The sequence below is a fragment of the Ammospiza nelsoni genome, chromosome 6 (assembly GCF_027579445.1).
Source record: "Ammospiza nelsoni isolate bAmmNel1 chromosome 6, bAmmNel1.pri, whole genome shotgun sequence".
Lineage (NCBI taxonomy): Eukaryota > Metazoa > Chordata > Aves > Passeriformes > Passerellidae > Ammospiza > Ammospiza nelsoni.
The window spans coordinates 24,889,669-24,909,479 of NC_080638.1; the positions used below are offsets into that span (position 1 = coordinate 24,889,669).

At 40.8% G+C, this 19,811-nt stretch overlaps 1 protein-coding gene across 1 annotated transcript; it reads left to right on the forward strand.

The window, feature by feature from the left end:
• The first annotated feature begins 8,739 nt into the window (after positions 1-8,739).
• Positions 8,740-18,847, forward strand: LOC132074846 (astacin-like metalloendopeptidase). The gene is made up of 13 exons (XM_059474882.1): positions 8,740-8,808; positions 10,280-10,367; positions 11,285-11,301; positions 11,680-11,704; positions 12,535-12,606; positions 13,400-13,534; positions 14,160-14,277; positions 15,009-15,187; positions 15,313-15,397; positions 15,787-15,914; positions 16,869-16,984; positions 17,401-17,626; positions 18,623-18,847. Exons 1-13 carry the CDS (start codon positions 8,740-8,742, stop codon positions 18,655-18,657), a joined length of 1,293 nt encoding a protein of 430 aa, XP_059330865.1. The 3' UTR covers positions 18,658-18,847.
• The last annotated feature ends 964 nt before the right edge of the window (positions 18,848-19,811 follow it).

A 19,811-nucleotide genomic window follows, 5' to 3' on the forward strand; every position in this document is an offset into this window, starting at 1 on the left:
AAGCCCTCATCACTCAAGCCCGTACATCTTGGATGTCCCCAACACGGCACACACTTGTCACATCAGCAGCAGTTTGCACTTTCTTCATCACTGTCAGGCTCTTGTCTGTACAGCCTAACTCCTCTGAAGTACCTCTGAAGTTCCACTGAAGGAGCTTCATGGCAATATCAGGCAAAAATAAAGTTGATAAAGCTTAAATCATGCTGAAGCTGTGCTTTAGAGGCTTTAGAAGAGAAAGAGGTTTTGTTCCAATAAGGTTTAAATTTTGCATTTCACCTAAATTGTGGCAAAATACATGAATCTTGTGTCAAAATTTCTGTTCAAAGTTGTGACACACTTGGTACCAGACCGTGGGAGGGAAAGGTCGGCCCCTGTCTGTGGAACAGGGACAGTTGTGTAATCTTCAGCAGTTGCATGGCAGGTGTGTAGGAGAGATGGCTGCCTACAACATCTTACCCAGTCTGGCTTTCTCTGCACAGATCAGGAAATGATGAGGGCATGGAAATCACACTATGAGTCATATCTAACCTTTTTTTTATAACAACCATGTAGATGGTATAAACATCCTGAAAATCTAGGTAACTTTGTTCCAGACACAGTGGAATGCACAGGGCCTACTGGGTCATACTAATGGCCCCATGAGGAAGCTCCCAAACCCACTTTGTGTCATGTCACAGCCAGAGAAAAGACAAGGCACATGACCCCAGTCCCTGCCAAATGTGGTGCCACAAACACACGCATTGCAATTTAGGAAATACTGCTTAATGAAAGGCTTCTTTAAATCACCCTAGGATAACCATGGGCTGCAGTAACCATACACTGGAGTATGGAAAAAATATCATTGTCTCCTAAGGGCTTGTAATTTAGGACAAGTGCCTTCAGTGACAGCAAAGAACATCCCCATTCATTTCAGTTTGTGAGTGCTTTAATCAAACACACCCATGAGGAGAGACACATGTGGTCCTGCTCCTGTGAGGACCAGTAGGTCAGCTGCCCACTTAGTTTAATGACTGGGCAAAGAATGAGAGTTTTTCTCATTTATTGGGTTAAAAGGTTGACTTGACTATTTGATATATGTATTTCTTTTTCTATTTGCATTTTACTGTTCTTTTCAGTTATGTCATTGCACAAACCAGCACCTTAGTCCTTTTTCTTTCAACAGATCTTAAGATATCAGAATTGCAATGGTACGAGGCTATAGCCATAATTCATTTAATGGCAGGCCACATAGACTGCCTCTATGGCCCTCATAAATTCTTGGAGAGACGAGCTCTACATTCTCTTCTCCTTTTTATGATGGTCCAAAACAAGTATTACATGGGCCTCTCTCTCTTGAAGATCAAAAGAGATTATCAGAATAAAGAAAGTAATAAATACCCCAGCCTTCTCTCATTTGCAGAGACTAACCACTTTGAATATTTCACATCATTCACTACTTCAATTTCCTACAAAAAGAATTTATTTATTTAAAGGAGAAATACAAATATCCACACAGAACCTGTTTATGACATTCTTATCAGAGATAGAAGGCAAATACATGTGCAAAGGATGGAAGCAGACCTCTAAGTAGAAGATTTCTCAGAATGCCTTGACCTTGATTTGTTGTTGAACTCATACTGCATCATGTGCAGATTTACAACAGAACTATCCCTATAAGAAAAGAGCTGCAGTTCAAATCTTACAGTACAAATAAATGGTTTTCCTGCATACAAAGCAGTGAACTGAGAGCCAAATCTGAGTTCACTGAGGAGAATTAAAAAGATTACTCTAAAGCCAAAAGGCTAGGCCCGAAGGCCCTAACATTAAAGTTTGGCCATGCATGTTTCTATCAGCTAGTTAGATAAATTTAAAATAAATGATATATGAAAATATAGTTAGGCTTTTCTCTTTAGTGGAAGATCTCAAGGCAGCCTCTCTAATTTGTTTCAACTGCACTTGCTCTGAGGAGAGGGATGTGTTCACTGAGCAACAAAGGGAACCCTGATAAGGACTTCAGAAATTGTAATTGTAGGTAATGTGTCAATGTGCCTTTAATGTGTTCAGTAACTAATGGGATAGTCGCTGCAGATGAGTGGAAAAGAAAGGCCCCTGTGGAAGCTTTTTCTTTAATGTAATGGCAGCTGTGAGCCAAGGTTAATGTAGCCACAGCTCCCTTGGGAAGCATCACGGATAGATAATTCATGGGCTGGGTAGCAGCCCCCTCTGTTCCCTGTTAGGTCCGCTCTTCCCTGAAGGAATGGTGAAAGCAACAGACTGGCACTCTCATGCTCCAGGATCCTTTCAGACGCTATGGTAAAAATACTGCAATTCCTGGAGACCCAAATAAAATCACTAGTGGAAGGGGGAGAGAGATGCAGACATAAATGTACACATTCAGCTCCTCCTGCTGCAAAATAGGGAAAAAAAGTTATTTCCTTTCCAGATGGAATTGGTGGAAGGGTAAATCCATGATAGCACATTTTTTTTTATTTTGGATGTGCTTTTAACAGGAGCCCTAGCATGGCACAGAGAAAGAGGCAGAAATGGGTATCCCTCAGAAACTGAGAGGGGATTAAGGGTGGTTTTCAGATTAAATGGTTAAAGCATGAGTGGCAGTGGTAGATTGTTTTCCTTGTAAAAACTAAAGCCCAGCAATGAGAGGTGGCAGGGTGGTTAGCCCTGGCTGAGGCTCTGCTGTGCAAACCACCCAGTGAGTGTTTGTCAGCACAAAGCAGGAAAGCCTTCAGCCTCCCACCCTTCCTCCCTTCCTCCCTGCCCGCTGCAGCTCTGCTGGTGCTGGTCCAGCATCCCCTGCATCAAACCTGCTTGTCCAGTCACTCTCCCTGCTGTCCCCAGCTCTGCTGCTGTCCCCAGCTCTGCTGCTGTCCCACCTGGTGGGGTGGCAGACCCTGCTGGTCCAGTCTGGACCCTTGGCCCCCAGGCCAGACCATGCCCCTCAGTGTGGCTCTCTGAAGCCCACCAGGCTTTGGTAACATGCTCACAGCAGACATGGGACAAAGCACACTGCTGGCTGCCCTGCATGCCCAGGAATCCTCCACACTGCATCAATTGTTCTGGTCAGAGCTTCAGAGATCATTGGCTGCTTCTTTGGAGGCAAATGCTCTCTTTGGCAAAAGACTCCTGGAACATGCAAGTGGATTCTTTGTTTCAATAACTTTAAGGTTTATTATGAATCTTTCCAATGTTAATATTTAGCCACTAGTATCTGCCTGGATAGCAGCTCGCTTAAAAGAAGACAGGCTGGAAGAGCTGAGCTTTAACTTTTCCTGAAGTACTTCTCTGTGGATCCAGATAAAGTCAGAAGTAGCAGTGTCCAAACTCACCTGTTCAGGAGACATGAGAGGAGCTACAAATTATCCTCCCAGAAGAGGAAGCAAATCCATCAGCTAACCTGGTGCATCAGAAAAGAACAGCAAGAGTGAAACAGCCTTCTCAATACTCCCACTGAAATATTTAAAAATCCTGCTTAGAGACAGTTGGGAAGCAAATATGTGGATAACAAACAAAGGTATTGACACAAGTACTGAGACAAGCAGGAAAGTCAGAGAGCACAGCCTTTCTGATGAGGGACAAAGGAAACAGAAGTCAGTGCAGTGATATTTGAGTGAGGGACAATGCCCATTCCCTAATGGATTCTTTATCAGGCAGATCTGTGTACTGTAGAGGCAGAGATGTGCTTTCCACTTGCAGCATACACAGGCAGCTCCCATGCACTCATCTGAGAGGCAGACATGAGACATTTCCTCTGCCTTAGTTAAACTGCCAAACAAGCACTCACAAGGATAACTTTCATGGCATGGTTACTGTAAGCAAAATTTTCCCGGTAGGCAAAAGGACACTTCTGCTCCCAGGAGATCAAACCAAGCAGGGAAGCTGTCTGGCATTGCATAATCTGTCACAAGGAGATCTCCCCAGCTGGGGCAGCACTGGGTGTCTCCCTTCAGAGGGCAGAGGGACCAAAAATGACCCCAGGCACTGCTCAAACAGCTTGCACCTTACCCCATCACATGGATTCCTTTGTAATCAGCATAACATTGCTCTGCAGGCTGGAAACACAGGGTAAACCCTTTGATCCATTCCTTTCTTCACCTAAGGGCAGCAGACAAATCAGATGGCTTCTCCTGATAAAAGAAAGGAATTTGTTTTTTTCAAGGCAATCAGAAGTTCATTATTAGAATTGTCCAAATTAAAGTTCCAGTTTCCATTCTCCTTCCCTCAGCCCAAATAGCCATTGGATTACATATCATTAAAAATGCTAGTTTAATTGCTGAATTATGCTTTGCTAAATTTGGCCTTGAAATCTGATTTTGAAATTAAAATCAACATGTTTTCAACTTTCATTTTAGAAGTTACAATGTTTTTACTATTCCAACTTGTTTCTTTACTAATTTTTTTTTCTATCTCCATATTTTTCTTTTGAAAAGAGGAACCCGTCAAAAAAAAATCTTTTTCTTCATTGTCCTTCTTCTGACAACAGACTAAAGTTCAAAGTTTCTAGGTTTGGCTCTTTGAATAGAGAAGTGACTAACCAATATCAAGCCAATGTTCAACATTTTAGGTTTGAATTCTTTCAATAAACAGTCAGGGCTAGGACTGCAGCTGGAGCTAGTCATTAATATCATGGAGGATGTGTCAGTGTTCTGCTAAAGAACCTGCAAATCATGTGGATTCATTGCTCCAGATGGTGTTGGCAATGACATGGAAACCCCCAAAAATGGAAAGCAAAACAGAAAGTGGAACAGGAACCCAAGCAACTCCAGGTCTTCTCTGGGAGGTAGGATCCAAAGTAGAAACGTGGAGAGGGACACGAAGGACAAGTAAATCTATGAATGCAGCAAGTATGGCTGTGAGCACTGGGAAACAGCTTCTAACTCCACTTTGACTTGTCTAGAGCTGTCTTTTGTAACACACGTCAGTCTCCAACGCAGGGACTTGAAGTCTGTGCTGGTTACTTGTGAAACCCTCAGGAGCTGCCAGCACTTCAGTAATACTCTCAACCAGCAAAGTGCAGTACTGGCTGGCATTAATTCCTCTGAAATTGCCCACTCCTAATCACTGCACTCCAAAAAGGCACAGGCAACTTGGAAGGAATGAAAATATAATTGCAGAATCAAGAAGAGTGGAATCATTAGACTAAAGGGCTGAAAGTCCTTTAAGCCAGCACAGAGAAAGCTTGTGTGGGGACTGATTTATATCTGAAAAGTGTCAGATCATAAAGACAGCGCAGAAAAGGAAGTGATTTCTGTGTGATTAGGGAACTTGGAATTAGTGAGAGGAAGACAAAAAGCACTGAGCTGAAAGCACTGCACAGGAGCAGGTTTACTGGCCAGAGGATGGGAGTTCAGAATCCATGAACCAAGAGCTCAGTGGAAACAAGAATTCCTTTTCCAAATGAAAGTGAGCCAAAATATTGAAATGTTGCACAAAGCAGACATTCTTGGAAAATGATACTGAGCAATTGTACCTAAAATAATATATTCCTGGTTCAGATTTGTTATTAACCCCAGATTGCAGATGTAATCGTGTGGTGTTTATTCATGTGATGCCAATCCACAGCAATTTCAGTTATGTGTTGTGGTCTATACCATTGCTTCAATGGTTGGTTTTAGTAAAGCCAGATGATTTTAAACTTTCAAGATTAGTTAGTATATTACCACAAATCAGTTATGGTAGCTATCACATAACTTCCACATGCTGTTTGGCATAAAGGTTTCTATTAGTTCCTGGAATTATTTTTTCCCTGCATTTCATGGCACAGCAATTAGTAGCAATTAGTGCAATTTCTTTCCACAATTAAATCGTGATGGTTTATGTTATACTTTGGGAGCTGTTTACAGTGAAAGACTCCAAAGAGAATAACACATATGACTAAATGACATATGACTGAGCAAAATCTGAAAGATTTTTGCAGAGTTGTTGTATCTTTCATGCATCTGCTGTTTTGATTTTGACTATATATACTTGCAGTGAATTCCCATATCAAAAGAGAAAACATTTTTTTTAAATTGGTGTGTCTGTATATTATTTTCTTGGTTATGCCTACAGATTTCTGCAAACAAGTCTAACAGGCATAACTCCAAGTTTTGTGGTGTTCATTTAGGAGCAGTGCTATGTTTTGCTGAGAGACTTCTTGCGGACTATGACACTGTTCAAGTACTTCTTGAGATTGTGATGTTGGTTTTGGACATCTGCTAATAATTATTCACATGTTCAAAATCTGTGGAATCCCTACTGTCCACCAGAAACTAGGATATACTAAGAAGAGAACTTGGGTCTGACAAAACTTCCCACAGGCTTTTCTTGTATAAATTCAAAGACAGATTCTCTTTGGAAAGTCCTTGTTTGGCTCCTAAGGGTTCGAAACAATTTCTGTGGCATTTTCTTTACTAGAGATATCAGCTTCATTGAATCTAGTAAAACTGTGTCCTGTTAATGCAATATCTCAATAAATTAGTGTGTATTTTGATTAGTGAAAACAGGTCTGCTGACAATGCCTCCCCCATGAGTATTGGAAAATAACCAAATATTGAATCTAAATAAGAGGCACAAGGTGATAAGATCTTCAGAACTGGTAGGAACCATGAGTACCAGCGCTCCCTCTCGTCCCTCTCGCTCTCTTATGTGGTTTTTTTTTTTTTTTTTTTTTTTTTTTTGCCAGCTGCAGCATTTACAGCCACATTCTTAAACCCAAAAAGCCACCTGCCCCCTCAGCACTATTTGTTAGGTTATGGAAAGCATGGCATGCAGCAATCTATTTCATGAGCTGTTTAGTTTGTCAGCATAGTAACACACCCAAGATAAAACATGCTGCATCCTTTTTGCCTCACTCTTTCCTGAGCAGGTAGGTAATCACACATTCAGGAGTAGTATCTTCCCAATAACATGCTACAAAGATGCTGAGGTTACCAACCTTCCTATCTTGCTTTTTAAGTTTGTTTAATCCCCTCACTACCTCTGATCCTTCCTTTTCCTCCTGGACTGGTTTTCCCACCTGAGAGTGGTCTGATTTTTCTTTTTTTCCTCCTAAATTCTAATGAAAGCAGATTATATTCAAGTTCCATGTTGCAGTGTGGTTTTGGTATGGTTTTGCATGCCAAAGTATTTGGAATCACGGACCTTTGTTTTGTCCTTACATTGAGTGAGAAACATGGAGAAACATTCTCCCACTGCAGACCAGAGCTGCACAGCTTTGCTTTAGCAAAAGGAAGATTTTCATCCCTCTGAAAGACAAATATTAAAAAAAGACACTTAGCATTGCATATTGAGAACATTTATGTGCACAAAGGACACACAACAGGATTAACGTGCTGACAATGGCTGATGTTGATGCTCTTTCATGGTCACAAGGGCCATGTGCCACCCTGCTGTTTATTAACCGGTGCCTGGGGCAGCCCTTCCTTCAGCCGGTGTGCAGACACAGAAAAGGAAAAGTAATATCCCCCTGTGCTGCTTTCCTGTGGGGGTGCTCAAAGTTTATCCCTGGACTTTGCCAATCCAGACTTTCTTAAAATAGTCAGCAGTGTGCACCACAACTTTACATCACTAAATTAAAGAGTAATGGACGCCTCAAACACAATTCAGATTTCATTTATATCTAATTCCTACTCTTGACTGGGTATGATTTGGAGAAAAATAGATGGAAAGCCTTCTTCTGCTTCTTGATTGACCAATATGGAGAATATCTAGAACCTCTTATTCAGCACAGAAATAAGGAATAAGTGGGTTTAAAACTTACTCTGAGGGAATCTGAGCACCAACATGGTCTAGAGACAGAATCAGTGCGTTTTATAATTCAGTTTCCTTTTCCATGCATGGAAAATGTGCTCTGACACAAACCAAAAGTGTGTCAGAGACCAGACGCTTTCCCAGCTACAGCAGCTTCAGCAAATGGTTCAGTAAGAGAGGTTTGCTGTGAGAAGAGGTTGCTGTGATAAGAGGCTCAGTGGTTGCTGGTTTTCCTCCTACAAGCATTTCTTGCTACATCTGCTCACTGCTTCCTCTAGACAACGACACTCTGCTTCTGGACAAGTGCACTACAGCAAAGCAAATTCTGTTAATCATTCTCAAAATGAGTAAGTGCTGCTTATGCTGCTGTTCTCTTTTCCCCTTCTCTGATTGCTGGTCACAAAACTCATAAGTGCACCTATAATTGTCAGACTGCAGAAACAATGGAGCACAGGAAATGCTCCTGGTGTGATGAAACATCAAGAAACACACAGGAAAAACCAAAAATCTGTACGTATAGAACCATAAGCTGTCTCAGGGAAGACACATTGATAAGCTCACTGGGTAGACATGTTCTATGTTTCAAAGCAACACAATAGTGTCATGGCCTTCTGTAATCTCAGCCACATAAAGAAAAAAGTCACCTACCCTCTGAAATCCTAACAATCCAGTTCTCTGGAGAGTTATCCAGGAACAAGGGTAGTAACAGTCAAGCCGAACATTTCAGGAAAGATCCTCTAAGAAGCAGAGGAAATGCGTGGCAGCCCAAGCATGAGGCTGAGCCAGCTCCGGAGAGCAGCATGAATGGCCCCGGGCGGCCCAGGGATGCTCACGGCGGCGGCGATAGCGCAGCACCGGGAGATGCCCAGGGGCTAAACCTGCTGTTGAGGCAGAAAAAGAAGTTTGATTCCTGCCGGGGTTCCCATTGGCTGGGGCAGGGCTCCCGGCCCGGGCCGAGCGGGCCGCGCCGCTATATCTGCCGGGCCGGGAGAAGGGCCCGCACACCGCTGCGCCATGCGGCTCCAGGGCTGCCTGCTCCTCGCCGCGCTCCTGCTGCCCGCCGCCCTGGCCTTCCCCATTCAGGTGAGAGCAGCTCTCTCGCTGGGATGTTCTTCCTGGAGTGAAGCTGTGGAGGCCCACTTTGATAAATTTTCTGCCAGAAAATATTAGTAATATCATAATAAATAAAGGCAATATAATGATTTGGCTCCTCCATTCATCCTGGTTTTGATACTATTGTCGCTGTATTTGTCAGCTATGGAAGAATAATGCCTTTTACCTGTTGGTTTTGCAGGACAACTATGAAAACAGCACAACAAGTAAGTAGGATTTATACTGTATTTTAAAAGCACCTGTTACTTCTTGACTGTTTATTACATTCTTGGTTTTGACTTGTTTTTAGAGCATGTGAAAGCACTGACAGGCCTTTTGAATAAGGCTATGTTTCATAACTTGTTATTGAGCTGAATACAGATGTGTTTTTACAAAGATGTGCTTTACACAGACTTTGGGGCATGGTTTATTAGGTTAATTTGGATGTGCTTTCACAGGCTTGAAAATAAAATTTTAATTAGACATCCTGATACCTTTTCATTAAGTTGAATGTTATAATAAGACTGCTAATCATTTGCCTCCTTTTCTACCTGGGTTCAGCTGTATGACAAAGATGTCAGGCATCAAAGAAAGATTTGCTTTGTTCTGGTTTGGAACAGGCTTAGCTGAACAGCTTTTGTTAACTTGCAAAATACAAGGAGATAATTGCAGGCCTTCAGAGATCAGTGGAAAGAAAACTGTAGGCAGACCAACTACAGCAAGACCAGGCTGAGTGTAATGTGTACAAAAAGAAGACACCTTGGAAAAATTTGCTTGACATAGAGCAAGTCAGTGACAAAAGAACATTGACAATTTCTGCTTTTGAATGTCATTTATGGCATGGGGAAAAAGGGATGTTGTAAAATTACTGCTCAGTATATTTAGAAGGGACCAAGGGACACTCTTGCTCAAGTTCAAGGCAGTCAGTTGCTCAGACTCAAAGTTGCAGGTTTATTGGGACAAATGCATGCAATGAATTTTAATTTATCATTGTTACTGCTTTTTGTGCCTTTTGAGACATCTTTCAGTATTTAGAGTGTAGGGAAAATGTGATCTGTATAATTTTGAGAGCCCTATCACACCAGATGTTCATTTCATCAAGGAGATGGCAGACGCCTTCTGTGGTGTCTCATTTGGGTTTTAAAAAGAAGTTGCAGGCTTTATGTGCCTAGGAAACTGGAGCCTAATTTCCACTGATTTTGACTACTCAATTAATCTAATGCCTCTTGGGTACATAAATTCTGGATCTGGTCAACCCATCTCAAAAATGTTCTTCCCTGCAGAATGTTTTTAGATGTCATGGATCTCTCTGATGCAGCTGGTGGGAACTGACCAAATTTTTCTATAAAAAACCACCATCATTGCAGTGGACTTCCATTGCCATATAACAGAAGTAACAGCCTGAAAACACAGACTTGAAATCTTTTTGGCTCAATAAAAGCGATTCTGTTGCGGGTGCTAGATGGAGTCTGAAAAGGAAGACATCTCCTCATTACCTTTGAGCAATAATTATGAAAAAGGAATGGTGCTGCAAGGGGTGATAGAGCTTGGTATATCTGTTACTGAGAAAAATTATAGTAAAATTTGGGGCACAGATGGGCTCAGAAATAATGACTGTTTACATGAGTGTTCTCTGTTTCAGTGTTAACTAAGAAAAACAAAATTGTTTCATACTTTGACAAGGAAGACTGCAATTATTAGGAAACTGGAAGAGATTGCCAGATAGGCTTGCAACATATCCATCATACTTAAGAACAGGTCAAACAAACTGTGATCGGGAATAATACAGATAAAACTGTTTCTGCCTTAGGGAAAGCAGACAAACTGATGACCTTTGAAGGCCCTTCCAACTTTTAAACTTTTTTGATATTATAAAAATGAAGATAAAAATGTATACATCAGGTCAGATTTTCACTTCTGGTTTGTATCTAGAATCTCATATTTGGTAAAAATCAGAAAACATCACAGTAGAAAGGCACCTTAGAATTCAGAATGGTATCAAGCTGCTGTCAGGTGCATACTAAAGCTGAGATTATTTTTCCCATGCTAAATTATAGCCCCCATCACATGTTATAACCTTATTGTTTGACACTTTGAAACCAGGGGATATTGTTGAGCTGATTAGCCTGCACCTGTTGCAGAGAAAGCTTGGGACAAAGCATTTTTTTTGTCACTGATTTCTTTTGCAATTTTCTACACTGAAACTGATAAAATGCTTTGCTGATTCTTAGATGGTAAATTCTTAGGATTCTGTTCCTCAGCACAACCTACTAGGAATTTTCATAGTTGTTTGATTAAATACCTTTTTAATTTCTGTGCCTATGCATTAGCTGGTGCTCTCCATTCTCCTGCACTCCTCCAAGGGATCTGCCAAAGGCATTCCCATGGCTGAGGAGGTGCATCCATGCTGTTACACACCGAGAAGTTGCATTCAGAGTCTGATGCTTGTCTTTTTGTCTTTTTGCAGCCACAGAGCCTACTGAGGTAAGGAAAGCTAACTCAGCCCTTCTGATCGTTTTGGGCTTCAATATTGTGGAAAGTAAGGCCAGGACTCTTGGACTCCCCTTTCATCTACATCTGTGTAGCAAAGTTTTCTCTGCTCAACCGTGCATCAGAGTGTATCTGAACCTTATTCCACACTTCATATTGCACTTGCCTTTATGATACCCCTAGTTGCCAGGGTACCAAAGAAGAGTATCTACCACCCCATGGTACTTCTTTGCACATGGCAAAGTACATGAAAGTTGCATTGATGAAAGATGACAATGGTAGCATGATGCTGTTGATAATTTATATGTTTTATTATTTAATTTAATGTTACATTATAAATTATGAGATAATATTAATGTATTGTCTTTGCAGGTTACTACACAGGAGAATACATATGGTATGTACTACTCCATCTACAAATACATATTTGAGGGGATGTACTGATTGTTATCCACTCAGTTACTTCAGAAAATAACATAGGCTTAATACAAATTAACCTTTATGAGGAATTTCAAATAAATGCAGTTGCCACAATGTTTCATGCAAAGCAAAGTCACTTGGCCTTGCTAGAAACCTCAGCTGTTATATTGCTAAAATAGCTCTGCTTAATTCATGTCCTGAATTAAGCCACTTCTAAAGGTTAGAAGCAGAGGTCATGTGTTTCTGCTTTTTACTGATGTCAAGACTTGCTGCATAATGCACAGAGTTGGCTGATTTTGCTAGCAAGGCCTATGAGTCCCCAATGCTGGGCTTAGATGGGTACATCAGTCCGACCCATGGAACAGGAATGCAGTTCCAGTTTCATTGATTTTGAGGGTTTTTCAGGAGGTCATCATGTCCAGCAAGAAGTACCAGGACTGCTCTCCATCCATTTTTGTTTCTGGTATCTTCTGTTGGGGATCTGAGTGTGAGTTGTTCATAAAGAAGTAAAACTGTGCCATCTCAGACCTAAAAATATGATGGCTAGGAAAAGAAAAAAGGAGAGAATGAAATAATTGAAGGAGAATGGCTCTTGGGACTAGATTAATGCCAAAATAACCACAGCTAGGAAGTTCTCAAGGTTGTCAGTGAACAAACATCTACATGAGTGAACATCCCTCCAGTCCCTAAATAGACTCTGTAAGCCTTACATGCGTCACTGGAAAAATCATGCATCATCAGGGTAAAAAATCAGGATTCATATTTCCTCTGGGAATGAGAAAGTGATACTCTTGTGTTTCTGCACAGAATCTCCTTCACCTACAGAGACTGATGAGGAGGACGAAGATATTTTTAACAAAATTCTGAATGTTAACAAAGGTAATGCCACCAAATTCCTGTCTATAAGGGAGCTGTTCTTTTTGCTTTTTTAGGGTGATGTGGGAGGTACCATGTCTTACCACAATCTGTGCAAATGTTTTTCCCATCTTACACACAACCATGTAAGAGATACCGCTGGGATTATGGTGTGGTCTGCTGAAGCCCTATAGAATCTCAAACTATTGAGTCAGTACTGATGCTCCCAGGTGTGGAGGCAACTGAAAACTTCAGACAGTTTCTTCAGCTTTAGCTTTCAACATCTTTGTCATCTTTGACATAAAGAGAAAATGTGGGTATTTGTATTCTTATTTAACAGCCTTTTTTTGGAATGAAGAATGGCACTCAGCCATCGTATGGCTTTGCAGTGCAGTCTCCTAGATAAGCTGCAGTCAGTTCCATTCTCACTGCTCCCAACTTCCTCTTCCCTGATCCTTCGAAACATTCCCTGATCTATCAGCTTGTTTTCCTCACATTTTCTCCTCCAAGAGTCATTCAAGTGACTTTAAGTAGTCTGTAGAGAGAGACACCAAATATTCTTACAGTTTTCTCCTGACAACTCTCCTCTTCTTGGTTTGCCCATTTTTGGGTTTCCTTATTGGCACCTTCTGATTTTGCCCAGCACCTTCCTGGGGAGATATTTGATACCATTCACTCAGTGTCACATGATGGATAATTAAATAGTACCAGAATAAAACATCATTCTTACTATTGAGACTGCTTGTTTTTTCAAGTGTGCTTAGCAGGTGTCCAGCAATTTATGGCTGAAATGTTTCCACCCTTTCTCTGTCCCCAGACAGCTCCCAGTTCCTGCAAGAAGGTGACATAGTTCCACGAAGGAGTCGCAGTGCCATCAACTGTCGCCATTGCCACTGGCCCCAGTCCAGTGATGGGATTGTTCGTATTCCCTATGAACTGGATCCTGCTTACGGTGGGTTTGAATAGAAATTATTTTTTAAATGGGTTTTGTCCAATGTTCTTCCAAGAGAAACTTACATTGAGTGAGCACGAAAAAACAGCTGAATAGATCAGTTCTAAGGATTTACTTGTGCTGTGCAAGCACAGATAAATTTTAAGTTACAAGGGCCTGAACCAGAAATATTCATTGAGGCATTTTGCCTGCATCATGTTTTGGGACTGATCTCTTGGAGACAACAATAACCATTCCCTCTAATGTTGTCTTCCAGAATGCCTTCCTTTATAAGGTTCATGGCTATTACAGTAGAGCTTCAATGATATGCTTTTCAAAAGCAAAACAGCTTCCCTTAATTGTGTCCAAGTGTCCAATGAGATACATCAAAATGGCCACTATAATTAAGAACAAGTCATTGAAAAAAGAGGCACCTGAATACATTTGGACAAATATCCAGATAAAGAGGGTCTTGTGGCAGGCTGTTAAAATCTTAAACAAAATTCAGTACTGAGCAAAAAAGGAACCTAAGAACCTAGGCTAATGTTTCTGTCCCTCATTTATCCTGTTTTTGAAACTATGTGAGATTTTAATGGCATCTGCTAATCTGTGCTTGTGACCCCTAAATTAACCCTTTCTTCCCCAGAGGAGAGCCATGTAAAAGGGATTCATGATGCCATGGCAGAATTTGAAGCACTGACTTGTATTAATTTTGTGGAGCGCAAGGCAGAACGTGACTACCTCAGTATTAGATCTGTTGATGGGTGAGTTGAATGATAAATTAACAAGTTACTTCTACTCTATTTTTCAGTCCTTCCCTACACTGATTCTGTGTGACCTCAGAAAAAGCTTTTGTTTTATCGCAGTGCCAAGGTATCTTCCTTGGGTACCTTACTAGGGCAAGGGCTCATCAGGCACATCAGGAACTCACTACAGACACTGAAATAATACAAACCATGGAAAAGCACCATTAAGGGGGAAAGAATGTCTAAGCTCATGTTTTCTGTGTGGTACAGAGCACACTTCAGCACAACGTATATTGAATACTGTAGGTCCTATCTACAAAAGTAAACCAACATATGAAATAAACAGTTCTTTGAATCACACTATTGATCATCAAGCTCAGAATTAGAGCTTGTGAGAAAGTTGTTCAAAACTTAGCTTGGAAGTGTTATCTCCATCTTATCTCCAGCTCTGATACTGTCTTTAGTATTTTGAAAAAAAAAAAAAAAAGAATTGTTATTTCAAGAGAGTTAAAGTCACGGTGAAGTCAGAATTTAGGAGCCTCTGTGCTAACAAAAGTCTTCCATTTAGCAATGATCATACACTTTGTTCCTTTATATGCCATAGTCACTTTTGCACTCTGGCTATCACAGTGGAGAGAGGAATCATTCCACTCCCACAAGAGGTGTGTGAAGTGAGGTTCTCTGTTCTGCTTCTTTGCCTGCTTGCCAATAAAAATCCCATAAGTATTATTGTTCAATGCCTCTCTCAGCTGCTGGTCCAACTATGGGAGAGTAGGAGGTGGACAGACTGTCTCTGTGATGAAAGGAGGCTGCATGTGGAAAGGAGTAATTCAGCATGAACTGGAGCATGCTTTGGGCTTTTTGCACGAGCACTCTCGAAGTGACAGAGATGAACACGTAAAGATCATGTGGGAGTACATCAGTCCTCGTAAGTACTTTGAACTCCTCAATGTAGGAAGTGGTGTAGACACATCCTACTGCTCCCTGCTCTCCCTTTTCCCCTGAAGGGAGAAGGGAGGAAGCACACTCTAAATACATTATCATATATTGCAGCTGACAGACCAGACTTCAAGAAATTTGAAAACTCCAATAACCTGGATCTTCCGTATGACTATTCCTCAGTAATGCACTATGGCCCGTAAGTAGTAGCATGGCATTACTATTTCAGGAACTCAAATCTTATATCAGAATTAGTTTCTATCATAACTCTTTCCTATCAGTTTCCCCAATTGCCCTTCTGAGAAAAACAGTGTGAGTCAGTTCAGACCAGCTGCTCACTAGGGCTGGGATACACTGTCCCTTGGCTTTCCATCAGGGAGCCCTCCACTGCTGGGCTTGGGAGCAAAGGAGGCCATCTGGACATTGACTCTGCTTACTGGTGGACATCTCAGTGAGGCCTGTTTAAACAGCGCTATTAGTCACAGCAATAGCTTATGTACAATTCTTGTTCTCCCTCCAAAGCATCCTACTGAATCCTGAAAGAAGTTATGGTGCTTAGAGAGCATTGTTTCTCATGGGTTTTTTCAGATACACATTTAGCAATACCACTGGGAAAGCAACTATTGTACCAATTCCTGATAGATCAGTACATATTGGACAGAGACAAGGGATGAGCAACTTGGATGTGGCCAAAATCAACAGACTTTACAACTGCAGTAAGTATCTCCAGACTTCCCTGTTATCTTCAACTCAGATCTGGGCACGTGGCAGAGACAGCAGTTTTTCATCAGACTGTGAGACTATTCTCATGAATTCCTGGTACCCACTAGGGTTACTCTGGGAGGGAATGCAAAGGTAAAGCTGGAGCCACGTTGTGATTAGTGAGAAAATGGAAACTGCCTCTAAATTAAATCAAACACATTTGCTATTAGCATGAGTGGCTGCTGTGCAACTAGACTAACTGCATACCACATCTTAAACTTAAATAGAATAATTTGATTTCTTACAGTTCAGCAGACAACTATAAATCCCAAAAGAGCCAGATAACACCACTCCTCATGTCAGCTAGTATTTAAGACCTGATCCAAAACAAAACAGTTTTATGCTCCTTTTAACTTGAACAGTTTCATGTTACCTTGTCCAGTTTTCAAAAGTTTGTCATTCTAAGTTTGTATGTTTAAACTCTTTATGTGTAGCCTCTGCTAGAAGAATTTTTTATATACAATCACAGAAATTTATTCAATCAGAGGAAAAAAATTATTAAAGTATTACCTCTCGCACCCCAAGTGCTCCTCCTAGGCTTAGAATTTAAGCATTGTAGAAGCATCGTATTTGTGCTTGACTCTTCTGACATCACTTAACTTCTCCTTCTCAATGGAAAACAGTGGCACCATCTGCAGTGAATTGAAACCTCTCTTTACAGAGTTGCAGAAGGAGATCTCTTGCTAAATGACAGAGCTAATCAATAAACTGAATGATTTTCAGAGCACTATTTTACTTTCCTCTTTGATGCATTATGTGAAATTCGGACAACATGAATGCTCCTTTTAATCAAGATGTACCAGTACTCTGAAATGAATGGTGATAGACCAGAAAGAAGAGATTGTAGTTGTGAATGAACTACTATTATGAAATCTTCTGCAATCCTAAAGCAAGCATTTTTCCCTCAGGTCGCTGCAGCACTATTCTTGATGGACCTTCTGGGTCACTGAGATCAGCCAACTACCCAAGGAATTACTCCGATAACACCAACTGTGTCTGGCTCATCCGAACCCGATCCAGAAAGGTAAACACAGGTTAATAGTGGTCTGGAAAGATGGCTGAGCTTCTTTCAATGTTAAGCATCTTGTGCTCTGTACAGCAGTTACCAGATGAGAAAAATTTCAGAATAGTTTCTACTTCTAGAGAGGTACGTGCTAAAGCCAGGTATAGACAAAGACAATTCAAAGAGTTGTGATTTTGAAAAATCTCCACAAATTGGGCTTCAGGTTTGAAAAGTCAGGACAAAGCTCCTTGAGCATGGGAGCATTCAGTGATTAGATCTGAACCCTGCAACTTCAGGGAAAGAGAGACAAAGCTGGATAAGCAGCTCTGGTCTCTGAGTCTGTGCTTGGCTACAGTTTAGGTTCTGTCTGTTTTAAAGGACATTTCATGAAAGAAGTATACTTATATATTAAAAATTAATTTTCTCTTCCCTTCCAGGTTTCCCTGCACTTTCAAGCCTTTCAGCTGCAAATAACTAAAGGCTGTCAGGGTGATTATGTTAAGGTTTATGATGGATCCAGCAAGTCTTCTCCAGTTCTAATGGACAAGACCTGTGGATCAAAGATCCCCAATGGCATAGTTGCTTCCAGTAATCTTATGCTCGTAGAGTTCATCACAGATGGTGCCCAGACAGCTTCTGGTTTCCAAGCCACCTTTACTGCTGGTAAGTCTGAGAGCAAGGAGAATGGCAAGGAAAACAGTCAATGCCAAATCAACCTTTCTATTCACTCAGGAAAAACATTGAAGAACTGCTCTCCATGAGGGTCATCACTTCCTTCCTTGCTTTTTACATAAGAGATTACTTCTACACTGACCCCATTCATGCAGATGGGGCCACACTCAGGTTAAGTGGTGTTAGCCAGGTGATTCACTGTTCCCCTTCCCTCTCAGATATGTGCCATTCCAAAGCATGTGTCAATAAGGGCAATCAATTTAAGGGCAATCAATTTAATGACACTACAATTGTTACTAGCAGAGTAGAAGGAGAAGAAATTGTAGTGCAGCACTTGAATATATCATTCCCCTGGAAAAGGTGCAGTTTTCAATCACACGGTTCAGGTGGTGAGACAGATCTACAGTGAATGAAGTCACCCAGGCCCTTGACAAGAAGAGAGGCAGCATTTCCATGGTCAGGATTCCTGGAACCTTTCCAGCTAGAACACATTTTCTTCAGTCCCATTTAATTAAGAACTAAGGGCGCAACTAAACAATTATGTGACCACAGGCTTTCTACTTAGCGTGTCCCAGCTGGAATAAAGGAATTCCTGTGTGTGTGACTGCAGCCTATGGCAACTGCACAGCAGTGCAGCTTGTGTTGGGGGGAAAGGAAGCTCAGCTGTGTCATGCAGCCTTGTATCTGCCATGGGATAAGAACAAGCATGCAGAGTTTGCATGAATCCACTGAAATGCACTAACTTGACCATATAGCCAAACCAAACCAGAAATTTTGCATTGTCTCTTTGTAATATCTATATCTGTCCACTGTTGCTATGGAAGGAAAGAAAAATTAAGAAACTGCATGTGCCACTTTGCTGTGTCCACAAATATAAAGCAATCTTAGCTGCCAGATAATATGTGATTTAGCATATATGTATTTCAGAGATGCTACAGTTTGTCCAGAGACTTCTGAAAGCTAAGTGTTCCCTCATTTCTTTTACAGTGAGGACCCAAAGAAGATCTAGCATCCACAACTGACTTAATGAAGAAGAACCTATTCTGTGAATATTGAAATTATGTGTTTCCTACTTCGTTCCTGTCTTGGCTTGGTTCAGTATGAAATTTAATTCTATTAAGAATCAAAGTTTTCATCTTCCTGAAAACGTTTATTCACCAAGCCATACAAATGTACAAATTCTATACATCTGGTGTACTTCTCCTTTTGTCTGCACAGTTAAGTTATTAACTCTTTCTATTTAACAATTGAATAAAAAGCTTCATTAAAAAAGAAATTTCTGCTTCTCTTTTCCAGTAGTCACTTCCAGCCAAACACACCATCAATGTGGTCTGACTTCTTAGCCCCTTTGTTCAGTCATAGGGATGTCTCTTATTATACCACTGACATCATCACAGGTTTAGTTAGTTGGCTGAAGAGACCAGCTCCAAACTTTAAAAAATCATTTTATGGTATTCACAGTCTTGAGCATGAAAAGGTCTTAGACAGACAGAGTCCCACACCAGCCTAATATTTCCACTTCTCAAAATGACTTCTCTCTTCAAAATTCTGTTATACCCCTAAATCACAAGAAAGGTGGACAAGACAAATCTACTTCCAGGAAAGGACTGGTACTTCCTACTGCAGTTTTCCTTGTACAGTTCTGGCAGGCAGGGGACAGCTAAGGGTGCTCGTTTAGCCACAAGCCATTTTTGATCCCGCAGAGATGATTAAGCCTATCACAGGACAAGATAATGCTGCCAGACTTCATGCACATGTTCAGAGAAGAAATCTTTTGTCAAGAAAGTATCCAAGCTCTTCTCTTCTGATCTCATAAGCGATCTGCAAGAGTGTCACAACTCCTGGAGTGTTCATTTTATAGCCTTGCCTGCAATCACACTTTTAAAATTATATTCTCTTGACCAAGACAAGCCTGTAAGAGATCTGAGAAAAAAATAGACTGCTATTTTAATTTGTAGTATAGACAGATAGTTAAATATATTACTAACCTTAGTATTTAATGCTTGTATTTTTAAGGCTGAAAAAAAGGAAACACTTTTCCTATTCTTACTTTGTAACACTAGAAAACTTGAAATTCTTCTCAGAGAAATACATTTCTAGAAAAACAAATGGGAAATTAATTTGAATTTCAGAGTGAAATTTACATGGAAAATGAATTTTTAAAAAAATTCTTTTA

Bases quoted from the DNA above. Each gene is read 5' to 3' on its own strand.
- LOC132074846 (XM_059474882.1), top strand. From the start codon at position 8,740: ATGCGGCTCCAGGGCTGCCTGCTCCTCGCCGCGCTCCTGCTGCCCGCC. The intron at 12,607-13,399 runs GTAATGCCACCA...CTCTGTCCCCAG, and splicing joins AATTCTGAATGTTAACAAAG to ACAGCTCCCAGTTCCTGCAA. The intron at 14,278-15,008 runs GTGAGTTGAATG...TGCCTCTCTCAG, and splicing joins AGTATTAGATCTGTTGATGG to CTGCTGGTCCAACTATGGGA.